Consider the following 20,724-nt stretch of genomic DNA (forward strand, 5'->3'; position numbering starts at 1 on the left):
GTCTCTTTCTTTGTGTCAGAGACACCCACACAGCTCCTTTAGATACTATCTCACTCTACAGTAATTGTCCGCACAAATGAGAAGCAATGTGGAGGGAAACTCCAACCTGCTCACACATTTCTCAGAAGAACATGTATGCAGCCTCGGTCAAAGCATCCTCCAATACAGCAGTGAAAATACAGGAAATATAGTTTGAATCCAACACACTCAAACTATAACAAGACAGCGATAATGGCAGTCCACTGACGAGCAGCACTGAAAGAGAGCAGTGAATCTTTTAAAATTGTGTGAAGATAATGACTCCCTCCACTCTTTGCGTGTGTCTGTCACATCCTCCTTTCCCTCCCTCACCTTTCTCTCTCTCTCTCTCTCTCTCTCTCTCTCTTTCTCTCTCTGTCTGTCTCCCGGAAATAATGGGTTGTAACTGAGCATCTCTGTTAATATGCTCATATTGAAGCTAATCTAGAATAGCCACTATCACTACATGACTGCAAAACACGCTTCCAAATATACATAAAACTAGGCCGACAAACAGCAACAGCAGAGACAAACAATGACTTTGGACACAATATTAAAACGGCTTTGATTGAATTGTGCTTCTTTTGTTTCTGCGTGTGCATGCAGGCATCTTTGCATTAATTCATGCATTATGGTAAAACCACAGCCTGATTCATTTATGTTTTTTTAAACCCAGACGGATACTCATACAGCACTGTTAGTTTCCGTCAGGCTGGGTCATCATATTTGTGCTGTAGGGTGAAGGGAAGTCTATCTAATATTCATGGCTGCGAGGCCATTAAGAGCTGGTATAACTACAGAGGAATGATCAATGCGAGCACTGAGACAAGCAAAAACATTAACTTTACTCCAAAATAGAGAGAAAACATTGCACGATCCTCCAAGGAAGATCGAATATGATGTTTTTGTGATGTTTTTGTTTTTTTCTCCACAGCATAAACTAACAACAGAAACCTGCTTCAATAGCAGCAGTGACTGTGTCTGCAGTGTGTGTTTGAGGAGTGAGTTGGGGAAATCGGTTAAGTACTGTTTTATTAGCAGTGACACACATTCTTTTAAACTAATCGTCATCGAGCAGGGATTTTATGCATTGGATGCTGTAAAATCTATTTAATTTTAAGATAGGGAACTGATGATTATTCTTTGTAGTGTTTAGTGTTATTGTAATTTCATAATGTGAACCACATCAATAAAGGGTCAAAACACCATGCTGCTAAGCTCTATTCACACAGGACTAGTCTTACCGGTGGACCTCGTGGGATTTAGAAGTTAACCCCCCCCCCGCTGTGTTTTGTGCAGCACATTCGCACAGGATAAGCAAAGTCTGAAGTCTGATGTCAAGGCTCTGTCAAAACTTTAATTTATGATTGCCAACACATCCAATATGACCCCAAATCACATCATCATACAGATTTGCATGGGACTAATATCACCACTGTAATTAGGTCCCCAGGTAATACTAGTGCTGTGCGAATAGGGCTAAACGAACCAAAAAAAACCGCTTAAAACGTTGAAATTAAATGAGATAAGTATTGTGTCTTTAATTGTTCAATCACTAAGTAGTGCCCTCAAATCTCCACATTATTGACCTCTGCTTATTGATTCAATTTTTCCGGTGAATTGCATCTTCTCTAGCTTTAATGTAAAGCGCTCAGTAAAGTTGAGTTTTAGAAAAAATAAAAATGAATCTTATTTTATTTTTTATTTTCGGTGAAGTTTGAATTCAGACTCATTCAGTAACTTTATACTTAAGTGTTGGGTGGGTGTATACAGCTGAGTTGTGATATTAATATTTACTGTATAGGGTCACCATATAAAGTACATTTCTATGCAGAAATAACCATATCAACTCCCCAGTAGCTGATCAGAATCAAATCAAACTAGAGCTGCAACAATTAGATGATTGATTAATTAATCAGTTAATCGTTCAAGTCATTTCTCAAGCAAAAATGCCAAACTTACCCAAGTTCCGGCTTGTTATTTTTAAGGATTTGCTGCTTTTCTTACCTTTAAAGTGATAGTATATCGAAATTGAATCTAAGTAAATTGGGTTTTAGGAGATGGTGACATATTTCACATTTTTTGGCATTTATCCCTATTTTCTAGCATTTTATAGATTAAACGATTAATCGATAATGAAAGTAATTGTTAGTTGGAACCCTACTTGAGACTGCTGTATTTAATGACAAACTATTTTGTGAACATAGTGGTGTTAAAAAGAAGCTACTTTGGGTTTACACTGCTGAAAATACCAAGGGGAATCAGATAGGAGGAGCTTCAGTTGTTTTTTTTTTTTTCAAGATGCACAGAATACCATAACATCTATTTCATTAATCTCCATTCATGATTTTAACACCACAAACAATCCAGGTGATCCCAACCTTGTTAACTAAACCAAAACTAAGCTAATAAAGTCACATTATTATCACAGCTGTAACTCCTCTGTGGACAGATAACCCCTCTGACTCAATGAGAGGAAAAAACACACTCAATTACTCCTCAGCAGTAGATCTAAATTGATTATGATGAGAATGAGTGCTGAGTAGGCAGCTAACATTTCATGACAGTGCAGTTAAAAAGAGCTGCAGCTGGACATGCTGAAAAAGGGTCTTGGGTGGTGAGGTAGGGGGAGAAAGTGTGTGCGTGCATGCGTGTGTGTTTGACTATTTAGACATGGAGGATAGATGGATGAGGGAAACTTTTCTCAGATTATGGTCCAAGTTTTAGTTTTAAGGTCAGAATTTGTTGTAGTTCAGAGTTAGTCATAGCTTGATCGATAATTTGTGCTCAGCTTGTGCTTGTGTGCAAGAGGAAGTGCAGACGTGTATGCCCCAAAATGTAATCAGTTTTATTTTGGCAAAAATGGCACTGATGGCAATGATTGGGAAATTCTTACACGACATCAGTTCCTCTTTACATATTGTCCAACCTCCATCACTGTTGCAGTTCTCCCCACTATCTTCTACAACGCAAAACTATTGATACTACACACTCACAATATGTAAATTTTAGTATGTGCACTATTAGTATGCATATTTATTGAGTGGAAAGTGTATAAATGCAAAGGACACAGAAGAAAAGGTGGAAGAGCAGTAGCCAGTATTGGGAAATTTAAATTCAAATGCATGTTTTGTCTTAGCACATTAATGATAAAAGGCTTGTTTAACACAACAAAAAGTTAATTGGAAGCAACCACATTCTACAAAGGGGCACTGCAATTAGCATTTTTACATGGTATTCCTAGACTGTGTATGTAAACACACTGACATACCTAATGTTTACAAAACAAGCACAGAAGTGGAGTGATGGTATGTTGATTAACAGCATAGTGTCATTTAAAGGTTGGTTTTGTGATTTGGCTCCAGGTTTAACATTAGGTAGGTTTTTCAGAGTTGTGCATATGCAAAGAAAGATAAACCTTTCTATTTGTGTCTTTTCTCTCCATCTATTAATAAATACTTAATGCAGTTGATGTAGAGAGAAATGTAAAGACTATTACATACTGTATTGTGAAAACCAAACAGGGGAAAAGAGGCATGGCAGCAATATTTTTCATGTTAGTCTAACAGTTGGGAGGCGGCTCCTCCGATATTTTGACTGATTTGGCCTCAAGTTCCGGATAGCAGCAGGTCAGCAAAACACTCACTACCAAAGCCCACCGCAAAACCCAGAGGACAGAGCCACAGCTTTTAGTCTGCTCACAGATGCATTTCACTTTAGATAAATCATTTGGTCCTCTGTCCTGCTTTTTGCCCTGCTTATGTATCTGTGTCGAGTTTGAAGGTTTGGGTACAGGATGCTGGGTGTTGTCATAAGTCACATAAAAAAGCAGGAAATAGATAAGCTACTTTTCACTAGAGGAGGTATGATGCATTATGGTTTACAGAAAATTTTTGCCTCAACAAACATCAAGGTATCTTGATGGTTTTTTTTTATTTAGTGTTGTGTGCTCCTATAATCAACCTATATCATAACATCAACACAACAGGAATATGAGCTAAAGTAGTTTCTATTCTGAATTAATTGATTACATATCATTGAATTTTAGATATGTTTATTCATGATTCAAGATTTCACCTCCAAACTTAACCAGAACATGTAAGACTATTTCAACCACAAATTTAGCAGGTAGTCGATTTAACTGTGTAAAGTTGCCTTAGAAAATACTAATGAAATATTTCTTTTACATGTTTACATACAAATATATGACAATTATGCAGTTGTTTGGCTAGAGTTGGCAGCAAAGAAACCTGCTGCTCAGAGTTAGAAGACTGCTGCCACCTAGTGTTTAACAGACCTAAAAGCAATAGAGCTGGTGGACTTCCCGCAGTGACTATTATAAGCTTTTTATTTAATAGCATAATTAATTTAAGGAACTATGTTTTCATTTTAAATGTACAGAATTTCAAGACTTAGCCCAGAAAGTAATTGTTGGTATTTTATCAGTATTACATTTTGCAAACAATTTGTTCATTCATTTAAATTATAAAATGTCTCATAAGACCTGTGTATGAACACGTATTTATTACAACAACTTGTTTTACCATTAATGATGCTATAAACATTATAATGCGGGATAGGATGATGACTGCGTAAAAAGAGTTAGATTAACCTTTTGTTAATACTTTGTAATATTTCTAAGCACTAATAGTAACATCAGTATCTCCAGAGGAAGATTAAATACATGAAAACAAGGCGCTATAATCTCTAATATTGTAAGCTTCATATGATTTATTGCAGGGCTGTTGTATTGGAATACAGTCAATGTAAATATGTTTACGCAATAAGCTGGTTGTTTTAACCACAGTATACCTAATGATTCTGCACACTGAGCATGCACAGCGATGCCTTCAAGTGCCCACACAGTATGAAGGTCCTGGGTTCAGGTTCTTACAGTGTGCAGTTTGCATGTTTTCTCTGTGTCAACAGGTTTTCTCTAGCTGCTGCTGTTTCCTCCCACAGTCCAAAGACATGCAGCTTAGATGAATTGTAAACTGTGATAGACGAGACCAGGCTCTCACCTAAAACCTGCTGGGTGGAGTGAAGGAGAGATGATGGATAATGTGGCCCTGTGATATTTACCCATATATCCTATTACCAATTTAGATATACAAATATAAAAGATACCAATGTGTGTGTGTCTGTGTGTCTGTGTGTGTATATATATATATATATATATATATATATATATATATATATATATATATATATATATATATATATATATATATAATTATAATTATTATATATTATTATTAGATGGTGTAAAGAAAGGTGCTTCAAACCAACAAATAGTCAAATATGCCTACCACAACTGGAATTCTAATTTTCAGATGCCATTAAAGGTTAAGTTATATCACTAATCTTTTACACAACATAACAGATTTGTGTTTTCATTTCATGATTTCGATTCGTGTGTGTGTGTGTGTGTGTGTTTATTTTGATTAGTGTTGGAGGTTTGGGGGTGTCCTCGGTGATAGGCCGTACCACTAGGGAGCCCCTGGCCCAGCTGCTGTACATGACTCTCCCACCCATGGATGTATAATAACGCTCCCACCCTTCAAACCGTGTGCGGTTGTTTTCTTTGAAGAGGGCGCCGTTTTCTCCGCAGAGCCGCGCGCGCCGCTGACCGTGCTCTGCGCCCGGGCCACGTGACGAGGCGAAGCGGCCTCTCCTCTGTCGGTCCTTCCTTCCCAGGGTTCAATGAGCGCTGTGTGGCCCCACCCCGTCTCTCTTCAGCGCTGTCTATCTCCTCAATGTAGGCTACTATTCTCGGAGAGAGAGAAAGGGAGAAAATAATAACCTCCAAGAATTGGTTATTCCTGTCTTTCACCTTCCACGACCAGCGGCCAGGAGGGGAGCGGCCTTCGCGGTGGGAATGTGCTGCTACAACAACCCCGCGTACTATTTTTTTGTGAATGTAAATGCACATGCAGTCTCAAGCCTGTAGCCTATTTACCCAGCTCGGATTCAAGAGGAATATAGCTATATATAAATGTATGTTTGTATGAGAGTGTGTATGTGGGTACACACATATAGGCCTTATATGTAGGCTATAAAAACTGAGCCTGACAGCTGGGTTGCTTTTTCACCTGCAAGAAACGTGGATACATTTCGAGGGATCTTGGTCACGTTTCCTTTTTCTTTTCTTTTTTTCCCTTTTTTAATGATTTTTTTCGTGAAGGGATTCATCGAGCCGAGCCGGGAATTTAAAAAAAAAACAGTATCGGTGCGCAGTTTGCTCTGTGGTGATGTGAGGGGCTGATAACACATTTCAGCAACAAAAGCGAGGGGCAGGGAGAAAGAAGGCCCTTTTGGAGGAGAAAACAGCAAGGAACAGCCATCACAAATAAGGAGGACAAATCGGGGGGTAGGCTATTGGATCGTTTCGGAGTTGGAGGCATTGGGGGATCCAGCCGAAAAGACAACCGCAGTGAGTTTGGAGCTGTTTTGGGTTGATTTGATGCAGCGAATGAAAAGCAGCCGGATGACGACGGAAGCAATGAGAATATCACACATGTAGCTCGTTTGGGTGTAATATCATTTTCCTTCCTCCTGTCCTGCTGGGCCCCCCGACGAAGACAGCCGTCGGGGAGAAATATATAGAGAGTATTAGTGTACACCAATGAAAATGTTTATCATCAAAGGAGACGTGGAAACGACCCGCGCCACTGCACGGGCGAGGTTTTCGGACACGCCGAGTTTGGCTCCTTGTCACGGGCAGCAGTGAGACGCAAGACCCGGGCTTTTGGAGATGCAAATTAGGCTGTTTATTCTGCCTCCGTTAGAGGTGAAAGCCCGATTTTTGGTGTCTTAACAGACGTTGTGGATTACAATTGTTGATGTTAACGTTACACAGTTAACGGGGAGACACTGGGAAAACAAAACAAAAACTATACTGCATGTGAAGGAGGAAAAACCCGAGCAGCATTCAACAAACTGAGAAGGCGGCCTCGGTGTCGTCAGCAACAGTATCCTGTCCTTTCTCTGACAGCAAAATCCGCGTTATGGACAAATAATTTCTACACGGACAATTTTGGAGCAGGCCAGTCACGTTAAACGGTGTAAATGTGGGCGACATTGCTGCCAATTCCGCATGTCAAACGAGGGCTCTAGACTAGTTTAGTTTATTTATTTATATTTCTTTCTACATACCCCCTCCACCTTCTCCACTTCTTCCACCTCCTCCCCTGGACCTCCTTTTTTCTTTTTTCTTGCGGGAAGATGGGTTGTTTGGGCAACAGTAAGACCGAAGACCAGAGAAATGAGGAGAAGGCACAAAGAGAAGCAAACAAAAAGATAGAGAAGCAGCTCCAAAAAGACAAACAGATATACAGAGCAACACACAGACTACTACTTTTAGGTGAGTGTGGTTATTAATATATATGTTGTTATTTTTTTTATTATTTTTTTTATGCTTGCTGCTTTAAGTCCTCAGTCTGCACAGTTGAGGCTCTGCTTCCTCCCTGCATAACCTTCTGGGATGTTGTTTTGGGAAACATTGTCGACAGTGGGACTTTGCCATTGCATAAGGCTAAAATGCAGCACCGTGCTGGGTTTTCAGCATTGCTGTCAAATCAGTCTGCCAATACCAAAACATGCTGTAGCAGAGGCAATAGGTTGGGTTGAGAGTATACTGTACAGTGATGTAGAGGTAAATGTAAGGTGGATTAACTGCTGTCAGTGGTCATCATAAGAGAGACAAACTGGGTTTATTGTCATTTATAGTTAATTTATTCATGTTTTTTTTTAACATAACATTTCCCTTTTCAGCTGTATTAGTTTGGGACTTGCATAGCATGATGTGCAGTATTCACTTTAGTCTTAATTATGCATATAGGCGTGGAAAGTTAAACTAACACTACTTTTGTATTATATGCCAGTTTTAGGGCGTGTCACCCAAACAGTGTCTTAAGATAATGTAACTGTGTGTGTTGTGTGTCAGAGAGTGAACTGGAGGTGGGCTGGTTCTCTACATTACGTAAGAGACAAATAACAGTGTCCTTTCCCCTCCTTTCTTTTTTTTTTTTCTTTTTTTTATGTCTATTCGCATTTTTGCTTTCCATTCTTCTAAGAAGCTGTGGTGTTCTTTGTTTAATGTCAATTTTTTTTGTGTAAAGAATGCGTGAATGGCTGTATTTATGTTGGGAAGGAAGTTATGGTGACTTTAGGAAAGCAGAAGGACAGGACCCATATGAAAACAAAAACAAAAATGTCTGCCGTAAAGTTAGTTGCCTTTAATTTTTATGATCTACTAGTTGACTGACTTTATCATGGACCTGCAGGCTGTTTTTTTGTGATTTTTGTGATGTGTATACATACAGTGAACAAAGCCAAATGAAGCATCAAATTGTCACTCTCAATTCAAACCTGGTGCAGCTGAAAAACTGTAAGCTAGGCCTTGTGCTTGGTTTGTATCCATGTTGGGAAAAGACGTATCTGAAGTGGTACAATCCATATTCTTACCATAAAGAATCTAGCAGTCAGCAATCAGGAACCAAAACATGGTCAATTGTTCAACATTTGTGGTGTCAATCTTTACATTAATTGTAAGTGACACACAGATGTTGGCCGTCTTACTAAATTGAAGTTGTTAATCATTGGATTGTATTGCTCAGTATAATTTGTAACCTGCAACTTGAACTACACTGGTCATTTGATTAAATAGATTACCTAATTTAAAGTATTAATGGATTTGTGGTTCATATTAGCAAAGTTTGTTTCACTTTGATGATGATGCAAAATATGTGTTGTATTGAGGGATATAAGTTATTTTTTAAGTCCCATGTTGACAAAGTAACACTTTTACTAATCTATATCCACGACGTTCCACTTCCGGGATTGGTCTGTTGCTGCCGGAAATTCTGCCAATGTCACTCTTTACGGTCGGATGTCCGTTACCTTCCGCTTTCTTTGTGGACTATCTGTCCAATCTGAGTTTTCTGTTGCACGACTAAAACAACCTTCAAACGTACACAAGTTCCTCCAAAACAGGTTCCTTCCCGAGGCTATTTTGCAGCGGCACCGTGGCTCCGTCCGTCGCCCAAGATGATTGTGATTGGTTTTAAGACATGCCGATAAATCGGAGCACATTTTTCTCCCATCCCGGAATACTGTGTGGACTAGCCAGACCCTCCTCCGCAGCGCTGTGGAGGAAGATCTGACAATGCGAGACTACACTTTTACAGGCTAGACTCTCCATACTGAAAATATGATGACCTTCGGGTAACATTCTTTTAACCAAAATGTATCTATTGGTCTCCATCTTTAATCAGGCAGTTTATTTGTCTTTGTAGTTGTGTTTTACTTAATCTGACCCAAGATTCCTTTAAACGTTTTATAATTGAGGAGAACTTTTTGGTAAAATCATTGCAAGTATTTGAATTGACAGTGCAATTCTAATGCAATATCACCGCAATATTTGTAAATCAAAGGGACAGTCCTGTGTACACAAAGATCTGCAAATGTTTGTTTCATATGGTAATGTACACAGTTATATGTTATTTAACTGCAATATATGTTAAATAGACTAACAGTGTTCCACCCTTCCCAAGAGATCATTCACATTTTAGTTAATGAGTTCATGACTTTTATCTGACATATTGTTTACATATGTGTCTGCTCTACAGTTGTAACTTGATACTCTATGTATTTTCATGTCTCGGGTACAGAATAGATTGATTTACCACTGATGTTATCAGGAAATTTGTCATTAAGGTTATGGATCCTTAAGAGCGGACCGATCTCTACCAGCAGCCATGCTAGCTGTTAACATCATAATACATGAGTTTTCTGATTTGTTTCATAACTTCTCTCGTCAGAGAAACAACTATAGAATACTGGTAGATCATAGTATCATTCCAGATTTACTCTACTCCTGACCTCTGTACCTGGTCTGTATCGTGTTGGATGAGACACTTACACTTTTTATTTTTGAATTGGTGTTATTTTAGAAGTATGACTCCGTTATTAAAACTCTATTGGTGTGGTTTTAAACTTTCAGTAACATATAGTCAGACTGTATGAATATTTCCTGTTGGACATACAGTACCACTGATGTGCCAGGATTCTCTTGAGAATTTTACTTAGGCCAAAGGCTTGCTTTGCAGACTATAATTTAGCCAAACTTCTCAAATGCATCAGGGTTTAATGCTGTCTTCACAAACAGGCTAAAAGTATGATCTGGAAATATCTCAAAATAATGAATAAATAGACTAAGAATCGGACCAAGCCTTGAGGGTGAATTTTTTGTACCTGTTTTACATACGTTGTGCGATGGAGACAGTTCCGGTTCAATACCACACTTGATTTAGTTTGTGTGTTTTTCAAACATGCGACACAAAGTGGTTTCACGTACACAAGAAGCTACACTATTGTACTTTACTATTTCATGCAAGTATTTTTGCAAGATGCTGTGGCGTTTCTGGTTTATCATGTAGTGTGGGAAAAGATGGGGAGATGGGAGAGAAAGAGGAGGGCTGACATTGGGTCATCAGTCAGATTTGAGAGCATGATGTTTTGAGTTCATGGTATGCGCTGTAGCTTGCTGAGCCACCAAAAGGCCCAAGTCCCAGACTCTTCTGTGGCTTGTCTGATAATGTATCTGAATACCACAAATATGTCTCATGGGTAGGAAACGCTGGCTATTGATTGTCATTAAATGAGTGTTATTTACAAATGGATCAAATCTTTAGGTCTCTGCCTTTACCAAACAGCACAGATGTGGTCACAGTTGTTGTCCATTTTTTTTTCCATCAGAGAGATCCAACAAGGCCAAGAATAAAGTCTCCTTACTGAAATGCATCTTCATATCAAATCTTAATATTGGGACTATTCTCAGTTATAATCATCTGTGTTCAGAGAGTTTTTGGATAACCGTATCAGTACATACATTTATCACTACTCCAAAAATCACCAAAAGCTCATCAGGGGCTCCAGCCAAAAATGGCAGCCATGTCCTTCTAAACATAGTTGTGTGCCGTGCTTAAGCCAAAGTGTTTTTTTTAGATTTAGCTAAACATAACCAACATTGTCTTGAAATGAGACACATGGCGGTACAATAACTAATGTTTAATAATTTAGACCTATTTTATTTTATTTATTGGTTTGTTTAACAGTGACACTGTACTATGAGAAGCCACCTAGTTCAGAATTGAATACTTCACTTGCACATACAGTATATATGTACTGGTTGCACATACAGTATATATGTACTGGTACTAAACACTTTCACATACATATATACTTATCTTGCATATACATATATACTGGTACTAAACATACACATGCATACTTCAGTTGTGCACACATAGATACTAAACTTGCGCATATTTCACTTGCGCATACATGGATACTTCACTTGCGCATACATATATACTTCACTTGCGCAAACATGGATACTTCACTTGCGCCTACATGGCTACTTCACTTGCGCATACATATATATTTCACTTGCACCCACATGCATAACATGTGAGTATATATGTATGTGTGCATAAGTATTTACATATTTTCATGGGGTTGATGTTTGTGTTGGATGGAGGACCTAGTTACTTATTTATTTCTACCTTAACTTTCGTAACAAACATACTTATTTATCCCAACTTTGTTACGTTAACTTGAAGTTTCTACAACAAGGTGGCACACCAACCGCAAATAACATAAATGATGAGGTTGAGACAGGTAGAGGAAAAATGCATTATGGCAGTCAATAATGCATTTTGCCTGAAACTGTCTCAACCTCTTCATTAATGTTATTGGCACCTTGTTGTGGAAACTTCAAGTTTACGTCACTAAGTTGGGATAAATAAGTTTGTTACGAAAGTTAAGTTCGTAATCAATAAATAAGTCACTAGGTTACCTATGTTTTTGGACAGGACTTGAACCCCAACCTCCTGAGTGAATGTCCTGTGTTTATGTGCTCCACCATCCGCCTCAAATGCGTTATTATGGAACCCACGTAACTTCTAGGAAAGTCCTACCCTACGAAGCAGCTCAATTGGTTGGGGTTAGGCATTGACCTCGAGTGGTTAAGGTTAGGATAGCCGATTGGTCAGGGGATAGGACCTGAACAAATTGGGTTATGTTACCTTGCATAAGCATAGACGCCTTGTCAATAGTAGTGTGAATGCTATTGAAGGGTGGGCCTTTCCTAGTAGTTGCGTACGTTCCATAGTAACGTGCCCCAGACAACAATCCCACGCACAAACATATATACATACTCGCACATGTAATGCATGCATGTGCAAGTGAAGTGTATATATGAATGCGCAAGTGAAGTATCCATGTATGTGCAAGTGCAATTGTTTAGTACTAGTATATATGTATGTGCAAGTAAAATATTCAATTCTGGCCTAGGTGACTTCTCATACTGTACATTAATACACCAGAGTTTGTTAATAGGCTGTTTTTCCGTCTGTAGTCCCTGGACAGATTTGACATACCTAAAAGAAAAAGGAGTAAAAGATGAATCATGGTATTACATAGCAAGAGATGCAAGTTTCATTCTTAGATGAGTGTGAGCCAGCCACAGACCTGCAGCATACAGCTAACTTGCTAGCAATGCTAAACTAGTCTCTCTTAGAAGCATCATTTATATATATTATTTTACAATTTACTGTTTGTTGACAGCCAAATACCACAGACACAAACTGTGATCACATTTTCCTCACAGGACATAAAGACCTATGATGAGCACTTTTTTATTGAAAACTATAACACCTGCTTTTAAAGGGAAATGTTTAAACATGCCTTTTATGGAAAAGTCTACAGGCAGTCTTCATTGGGTCTAAACATATAATCTTGTGATTGTGATCACAGTATCTAGTGGAATAATCCAGTTTATTATTTCAACCATGACCATGCAGCACTGTCCTTGCCTCTGCTCCCAGTTTTCCCAAATAACATCAAAGTCATGTATGAAATTAGCTGTTTGTTCATTCCTATTGGGCATAGTAATTCACAGCCCAAACAGCTTATGAACTTCCAAAAACCTATTAGTGAAATACAGTGTCTATATCCAAATATGGTAAATAGAACTACTGTACATGTACTGTAAAGTGACATTTCAGAAAATTTGTATGGTCTATATCCCAACACTGTGTATGTGTTTGGTCTTGTTGCACATGCCAACAGATTCCTAATCTCTCTCTCTCTCTCTCTCTCTCTCTCTCTCTCTCTCTCTCTCTCTCTCTCTCTCTCTCTCTCTCTCTCTCTCTCTCTCTCTCTCAGGAGCTGGAGAGTCAGGAAAGAGCACCATAGTGAAACAGATGAGGATCCTACATGTCAACGGCTTCAATGCAGAGTAAGTATGATATGAGTAAAGGAGTAAAGTAGCTGAACCCGAGCATGTATCCAAAGTCGACCAGCATGCAATGGATCGCGAAACACTTACAACCAGTATTAGAGGAGCATTAAAATGTGACAGTCCTGTCACCCATCATCATGATGTGCTTGGTTTATGAAGTATGGACTGAAATGGGATGCAGTCTTTAGGTTTATAAGGCTGCTTTTTGGATCAAACTGTACTAGTCAGCCAGACTACACAGAAAGACGGTGGTGGCCTACTCAGACTGCAGTGCAGAAATTGAAGTTTGACCCCTTGAGAGGTAAACTCAGACTCAAAACTCAAACAAGAGTTTTAGCTCCAGTAGCAGAACTAATCTCCGTCCATATTAACATGCCTGACAACGGATATCACACGACCATTCGCATACACTGGACATGCACGTGCCGGTGTAAACAGGAAGCAGATTGTCTGATGTCGCTCTGCAGTTGAAAGTCATAGCTGTTTAAGTTGTAAATCCAGAAAATACTTTGGAGAAAGAACAACATTAGCGAAAAAATAAAACCAGCGATTTATTTGCTTGGACCGACAACGAGGTGGAGCTGTTATTGAAACGTATGTAAGCTTACCTAACCGATTCCAAAGGTCTCCGTTTCCGCCCGTCTAGACTACAAAGCAAGCCTGGAGTTTTCAAACCAAAATTTGGTATGGGTAATTTCCTTTACATTAGTAGCACATGTCCAGTACCCCACCGCTTATAATACTTATAAAGTGACACTACAGTTAAACAGCTTCATTTATGGTCTGTATTACAAGAAACAAACAGAAAGACAAAAGTGTAGAGCACAAATACAAATAGAAACAATGAAATAAAGTAACTTAAGAAAAAAAGCGATAACTATAAGTCTTGCAAACCTGTCTGTTTTCCATAATATAATTTTTTTTTACCCTGTCTCCATTGCACTATGCTTGGGGGCTCTGCTTTCAGCCAGGATGCTGTTATTGTCTTTTTAGCTATTAGAAGCAGAATCCTCAATAAGGAGATCAGGCCTCTATCTGTCATTTTCTCAGGAGGTATACCCAAAATGAACAGTGCCAGATCCAAAGTTAAGTTAATGCTCAGAATCTGCCCAACCTGATCATTGTTGTTATATTTTAGATAAAATAACAATGTGTTATTAGCAAGTATAGGAGGAAATGCCCATTAAGCTTAGAATGAACATAATATCACGTCTATACAGAAAAATCTGTATAACAAACCCTCTGTGTAAAAATTAATTTTGAGGCCAGCCTGATCTTTCTATAATGCTGTCATGTGTTTGTCTATACTGTCTAAACATTATTGTTTGAACACTAATCTGGTGACCCAAACAGTAAGACAAGCATCTGGAATATTTATTTCCAGTGTCCTGAAAAGAAAAATCCCTTATTGCTCTGAAGTCAACGTTCTTCTGCCTTCAAGCATGTAAATACAGAATTATTTAATTTAGTCTCATGACACACAAGTCTCAAGTATCTCTTACAAAAGATTACAATTCCACTGACCTCTTTTTCTCGCTTTTTGGTCTCTGGCTCGTGTGTGTGGGTGTGGGTGTGGGTGTGTGGGTGTGGGTGTGGGTGGGTGGGTGGGTGGGTGGTAAGGTTGGACTACAAAATCAGCACCTACGGCAGACAAGAGCATATGACCCATCGTGTGACTCCACAACACTGAGCTGTGTGTGTGGCAATATATGTGCCTGTGTGTAAGTTGGATGAGTGTCTTCAATAACAAGACACACATACAGCATTATCACTTACAATTAGATTTGTGACATTGATTGAATTATTTGGTCGATTTTTGTTGTTGCTGTTGTTTACTAAGCTACAGTATGTATTAGGCCTGCATGATTCGGGGAAAAATATGAATCACGATTTTTTTAGCTTAGAATTGATTTTTTTTCTGACAAAGTGTAATGTTTATTGCACACATGAACCATAACAAAACAAATTGACAGTACCAAACAGATTTTTTTTTTTTATTTAATTTTGGCACCTATAGCACATTGCGCCTCACCACAAGCCTGTAAACATAGAGGCTTCAGTGAATAAAGAAAATAAAGTATATACTACCAAAAATGGTAACATATAACACATTGAACTAAATATGGCCCTGATACAGGCTCTATCTGAACTCCTTGAACATGTCTTTACATAATTAAAACATGTCAATGTCAGTGTCAAATGCTTTCAATAAATTAATTGAAGGAGAAAAAAAATTAAAAAATCAAAACCGGGAGGAATCGAGATCACGATTTTTATAACAATTTATCGTGCAGGCCTAGTATGTATGACTCCTTTGTTTCCTTATGTTTTGGTAAACTTAGATACATGTTTTACTTGTGTGGTCAGATGTCATCTTTTAAAGGGATACTTCACAGAAATCACAGACCCAGCGTTGTATCATAACATTATGGGTCGTATGTGTGAACGAATTATGGTAAACTGTCCTCCATCTTGCCAGCGCCAAGATCTCCGTGCTCATCGCGCAGCTCAAAACGCAGCATCAGGGCACTTTTCGCTGGCTTGAGGTTCTGTTGCTCGAACTACAGATTGTATTTTGCATACAGACAAGAGTATAGAAAGCCGATTGTGAGAAAGAGAGCTGCCCCTCTCTCTCTCTCTCAAACTTGGACCTTAAGTGTAAAACTATGCAGTGCTGTTACTGTATTACCTATTTCTCACCTTCAATTTTTTTTTACAAACATGTACTAGCTTAATGTTTAACGGTAATACGAGATTACCAACCAGCGGGAGCGTTGATTGGTCAAGTGCAGTGCTGTGCATTCGGGTATTTGTAGGTTTTCTTCCCTTTGAATGGATAGGAATACCACAGCCCATTTTCTCTGTCCATGTAGCACCAATTTAAACAATTTTTAATTTGTAACAATGAATCACCTTTGTTTTTGAAGATCCGCTCAAACCAAAACGACAGTCTTGCAGGCCAGTTACAGGACAGACCTTTACTGATGTGGGACTGAAGGAGTTCAATAACTGTTGTGGTAACCTCAAGGTCAGAGTAATTGGCTTATGACCGGAAGACTGCTGGTTCAAATATCTGGCCTGATTTGAAAAATGAATGAATGACTGACTCAGCTCTCTCTATTCCTCTCAACTGTGACTAAGCTGCCCTTAGACAAGGAATGTAACTGCCATTACTGGAACTGTTAAGTGGTCAAGAGGACTGAAAATGTGTGGGACAGTTTGGTTTTTTTTATCGCCGAGAAAGCTCAGATAAACCCAAAAGCTCTTTGATTTGATGAGAGCCACCAGACTGAATCGAAACAGTAAAGTTGTGTCAAACCAAAACCATGTGCTGAAAGATGCTAAGTGCTCCACATAGCTGAGGGGAACTGCAGAGAGAATGTTGATTTTTCATATTTGCCTTTATTTTAACGTTTGCTGGTTCCAGCTTCTCAAATGTTCTTATTTTTTATATCAAATTTAAATTGCCTCGACTTTTATTTTCCTCTTGTATCCTGTGATGGCCATTTTGTCACTATTTCTTGACATTGAATAGAAGATAGAAATTATTGATTAGTTAACTGAAGATATAATCGATACATGCTGCAATGTTATTTTTTATATATATATATATATATATATATATATATATATATATATATATATTAAAAAAATAATGTTGCCCTGCCAATATTTGTGCACCCATGGGACCTTGGTTCCAGCTATGCATGTCTTTTTCATTTTCTCTTATGCTGTGCGCTTCAATGCATTGGACATAAATGTGATTATTTATCCTAACATTTTGCAGACGAATCCATGTCGTGACACACTGAATGATATTACAGAATTTTAGTTATTGTTATATTGATTTCAGCCCCAGTCCCTGTCATCTGCATTTATTCACCTTAACGTATCACCAGACATTGTCACTGAAGCATGTTGTGTCATATCTATTCCCTCTCTAGCCACACACAGGCATGCAGTCGTACTCTCATGATTGGAGAACACACACACACACACACACACACACACACACACACAAACATGTGATTTTTAATGACTATCAGGTTGAAAATGTAAACAAGGCCTTCTCAATTTCCCTCCTAACTCAATCAACTTTGTCTTACCCTCTCTCTGTTTCTCTTGTGTTGTTTTGGTGCACAGTGACCTCACAGGCTTCTCAGACTCTGTTACCATTTGTCTATGAGTATTACAAAGATTGTATAGTAAGTAGTAACTGTATTCTCAGTCTACGTGTATTTTTCGGTCCAATACACAAAATATTTTCACTAAAGTTTAGGTCAAGCCTTTCTGTTCCAAATTATAAACAATATTTTTAGAACAAACTTGTAAATTGTGGATTTTGTTTGAGGCATTCCTTTCTAGTCAAATGTACACTAGTAATTGTAATAATAATCATCTCTTGTTTTTTAATGTTTGTTTTTGTTGCATCTGCTAGAGAGCCAATGTTGTGACAGATATCTATGAAAGCATTGCAGTGACATGGTGGCTTGGCACAGGAAGGTGTGCGTGTGTGCTTGCATATGTGTATGCATTTTGTATGAGAGCTTGTGTGTATTTTGTGTTTGAGTGTGGTGTGAGAGAATACGTTCTCAGTATTGACCTGGCTGTTTGTGTTTGGTTGGATGTAATTTTAAGATCCTATGTGCTCTTTCACTTAAGCTGATACATGTTAGCAAATCTTGTTTGTTCATGTAAGCTTGGCGAAGAGTTTATGCTACGTGAGTGTCTACTGTCCTTGACTGTACGTGGCGATATTGTTGACATGTCTGCATCTACATGTCTAATCGCTACTGCAATTGCTTTCCTTGTAGCTTTGGAATGATTTGATTAGAAAATCTGATGCAAACATGCAGCCCTGACCTGGACTGTTAAAGCAATGACCCGCTCATAGATTTGACCTGTTAGGTGAAGTTGTGAAGAAATTGTACAGCAAATTGAACTGGTCTAAAGAAATTGATAAACCTTTGCATCAATTTGGTTCGAGTGCAGCAGAGTCCCTTGTGAAAAAAGTCCAAACTGTCAGAAAGGGGCCCGTCTTGCCCTTTGTCATGACTATTGTAAATACAATGCGCTGTTGTCCTGGCAGGCTCAAGGTGAAAGATAGGCTAACTGGCTCTCTGGTTTGTCTTTAATAGAAACATTTCTGTCACAGACAAATGTCTTGTACAAACGGCTATCTTTCACAGCAGACAGATATAATTTCTCTACCACACGTGCCAATGAAGGTCTGTTTACCCTTCCCAGATCCAAAACAAACTCCATGCAGCTCACTGTAGTGTGCCATCTCATGGTAACATGAACACTCCCTTAACTTTACTAAAACGATTCTTGCTAACTAAACCCTTATTTGTGTTCAAAAGAAGAGCTGATTCTCTGTGGTAAATATAAAACTTCCAAGACATTTGTTCCCTGTTCTCGACTAACAATTGTGACAGACATTCATGTACTGTAATTAATTAGAAGTTTTCTGATTTATACCATTATGTCTATATTTCAAAGTATTTGTATTACTTACTGAATTTAAATCTCAACAGTTTTAGATTATTTTGATATATTTTGTGATTATTGTACGTTTCTGTCCTGTCATGTGTGAGCACTTTTTACATGAATACGTCTGCATAGTAGCTAATACTGTGTAAAGACAAAAATCACAAACATAAAATTAATGAATTAAAGGGGCGCTCCCCCAAGTGTTTTTCTGTATAAGAAATTTGTTTCAGGACCACAGTGGTTTGTAGGTCTGTCTGTGATGAGCCTCCACATAGCACAAGGCAGTGGATTTTTTTTTCTTTGCATTTCTTACATTTGTTGTGAAGAAACTCTTAAGTCTGTGTGGTACTGCTGTACATCAATAATCCCTAACATGGTTGTCACTGAATCTGTGTGTCTGTTTCAGAGAGAAGAAGCAGAAAATTCAGGATATCAAGAATAATATTAAAGAGGCTATTGAGGTAAGTGGTGAAAACACCAAAATAGTTTGAGATACTTCATTCAAAAATCCTGTCCATCTTCTGCCTTTATGTCATCCACACTTAATTTATTTTATTTGTGTGTTTGTAATAGACCATAGTAACAGCTATGAGCACCCTGGCACCACCGGTGCAGTTGGCGTGCCCAAAGAACCAGTACAGGATCGAGTACATCCTCAACCTCGTCAACCAGAAGGACTTTGAGTTTCCGTCTGTGAGTAGTACAATATCGCACGCACGCACATAAATGAAAAATGTCTGGGCCTTATTCTTATTTTAGAAGTTTTACCATGTGGCATGCAGTTTTAGCTTCAATTAGATCTACCATGTACTTATATTTTGATATACAGGTGCAGGTATCCTCAGCTGTGTGTGTGTGTGTGTGTGTGTGTGTGTGTGTGTGTGTGTGTGTGTGTGTGTGTGTGTGTGTGTGTGTGTGTGTGTGTGTGTGTGTGTGTGTGTGTGTGTGTGTGTGTGTGTGTGTGTGTGTGTGTGTGTGTGTGTGTGTGTGTGTGTGTGTGTGTGTGTGTGTGTTATAGTAGGTAATAGTCCCAACATCCCAGGTCATAATCCCTCAACACGGGTAGCAAACACTGAGGTTTACTAATGACCTGATGGGTAACGTCTGTGTGAGTGTAGTATTCTCAGTGGGACATTACTAATTGTCCGGGCCAAGAGAATAAACCTCAAAGTCTGGGACTTGCGCTGTTTATCCACAGGCACCGGCGGGGCCAGGTTTAATTCACTTTTCAGTTCATTAAGTCTCACATATGAATAGAAGCTGTAGTTAATTTTCTAGTAATGCAAATTAAATTTCTTATAGCATCCTGCCACCATGGTACCCAGTTTATGTCGTTTTAGAGGCATCTGTCCGCCTGTCAGTCGGTCTTACCAAATTACATTACATGATTAAAATCTTTAACATTAAACCACAGGTACAGTACATGATTGAATTTTAGAGCAACTTGATGCATACATTTGCTTAATAATTAGAGGAAGAACAGCATTCCCTGAAAATGCTAAAGTTTCATGAACAACCATATCTGTGTTTTTGAATGTTTAGTCCATTTATCACAAACCATATTATACACTGACCATTTAAATGTTTGTTTTAAGCTTCTGGCAACCTCAGATTTAAGTATTATGTGAAAGTCAACTTGCAGAGTCTGGAAACATAAACATGTGAAATAGGCGATCCATGACATCGACCAAACTTAATCTCATAAAACATTGTTCAAACTTAAAGTCTAATGGTGTTTGAAAGGAAGGACAATTAGATGTTTATAACCTGGACGTTGACATGAATACTACTTGTTACACACCAGGTTAATTTTAGAGATGTACAACTGCAAAGACTTGGATGTGGCAAATCCATACTATAATCCAGCAAACCATTTTTTTAGATAACTCAAAGGTTTAACCATATTA

At 38.4% G+C, this 20,724-nt stretch overlaps 1 protein-coding gene across 1 annotated transcript in view; it reads left to right on the top strand.

The window, feature by feature from the left end:
- The first annotated feature begins 5,657 nt into the window (after positions 1-5,657).
- The window catches only part of gnas (GNAS complex locus), a 33,447-nt gene continuing 18,380 nt past the window's right edge, over positions 5,658-20,724 (top strand). The window contains exons 1-4 of the mRNA XM_039801748.1: positions 5,658-7,381; positions 13,249-13,321; positions 19,224-19,278; positions 19,391-19,510. Of these exons, the coding sequence (XP_039657682.1) occupies positions 7,243-7,381; positions 13,249-13,321; positions 19,224-19,278; positions 19,391-19,510 (387 nt within the window). The 5' untranslated portion in view covers positions 5,658-7,242. The remainder of the gene's footprint in view (positions 7,382-13,248; positions 13,322-19,223; positions 19,279-19,390; positions 19,511-20,724) is intronic.

This window comes from Perca fluviatilis, chromosome 5 (genome assembly GCF_010015445.1).
Source record: "Perca fluviatilis chromosome 5, GENO_Pfluv_1.0, whole genome shotgun sequence".
Classification (NCBI taxonomy): domain Eukaryota; kingdom Metazoa; phylum Chordata; class Actinopteri; order Perciformes; family Percidae; genus Perca; species Perca fluviatilis.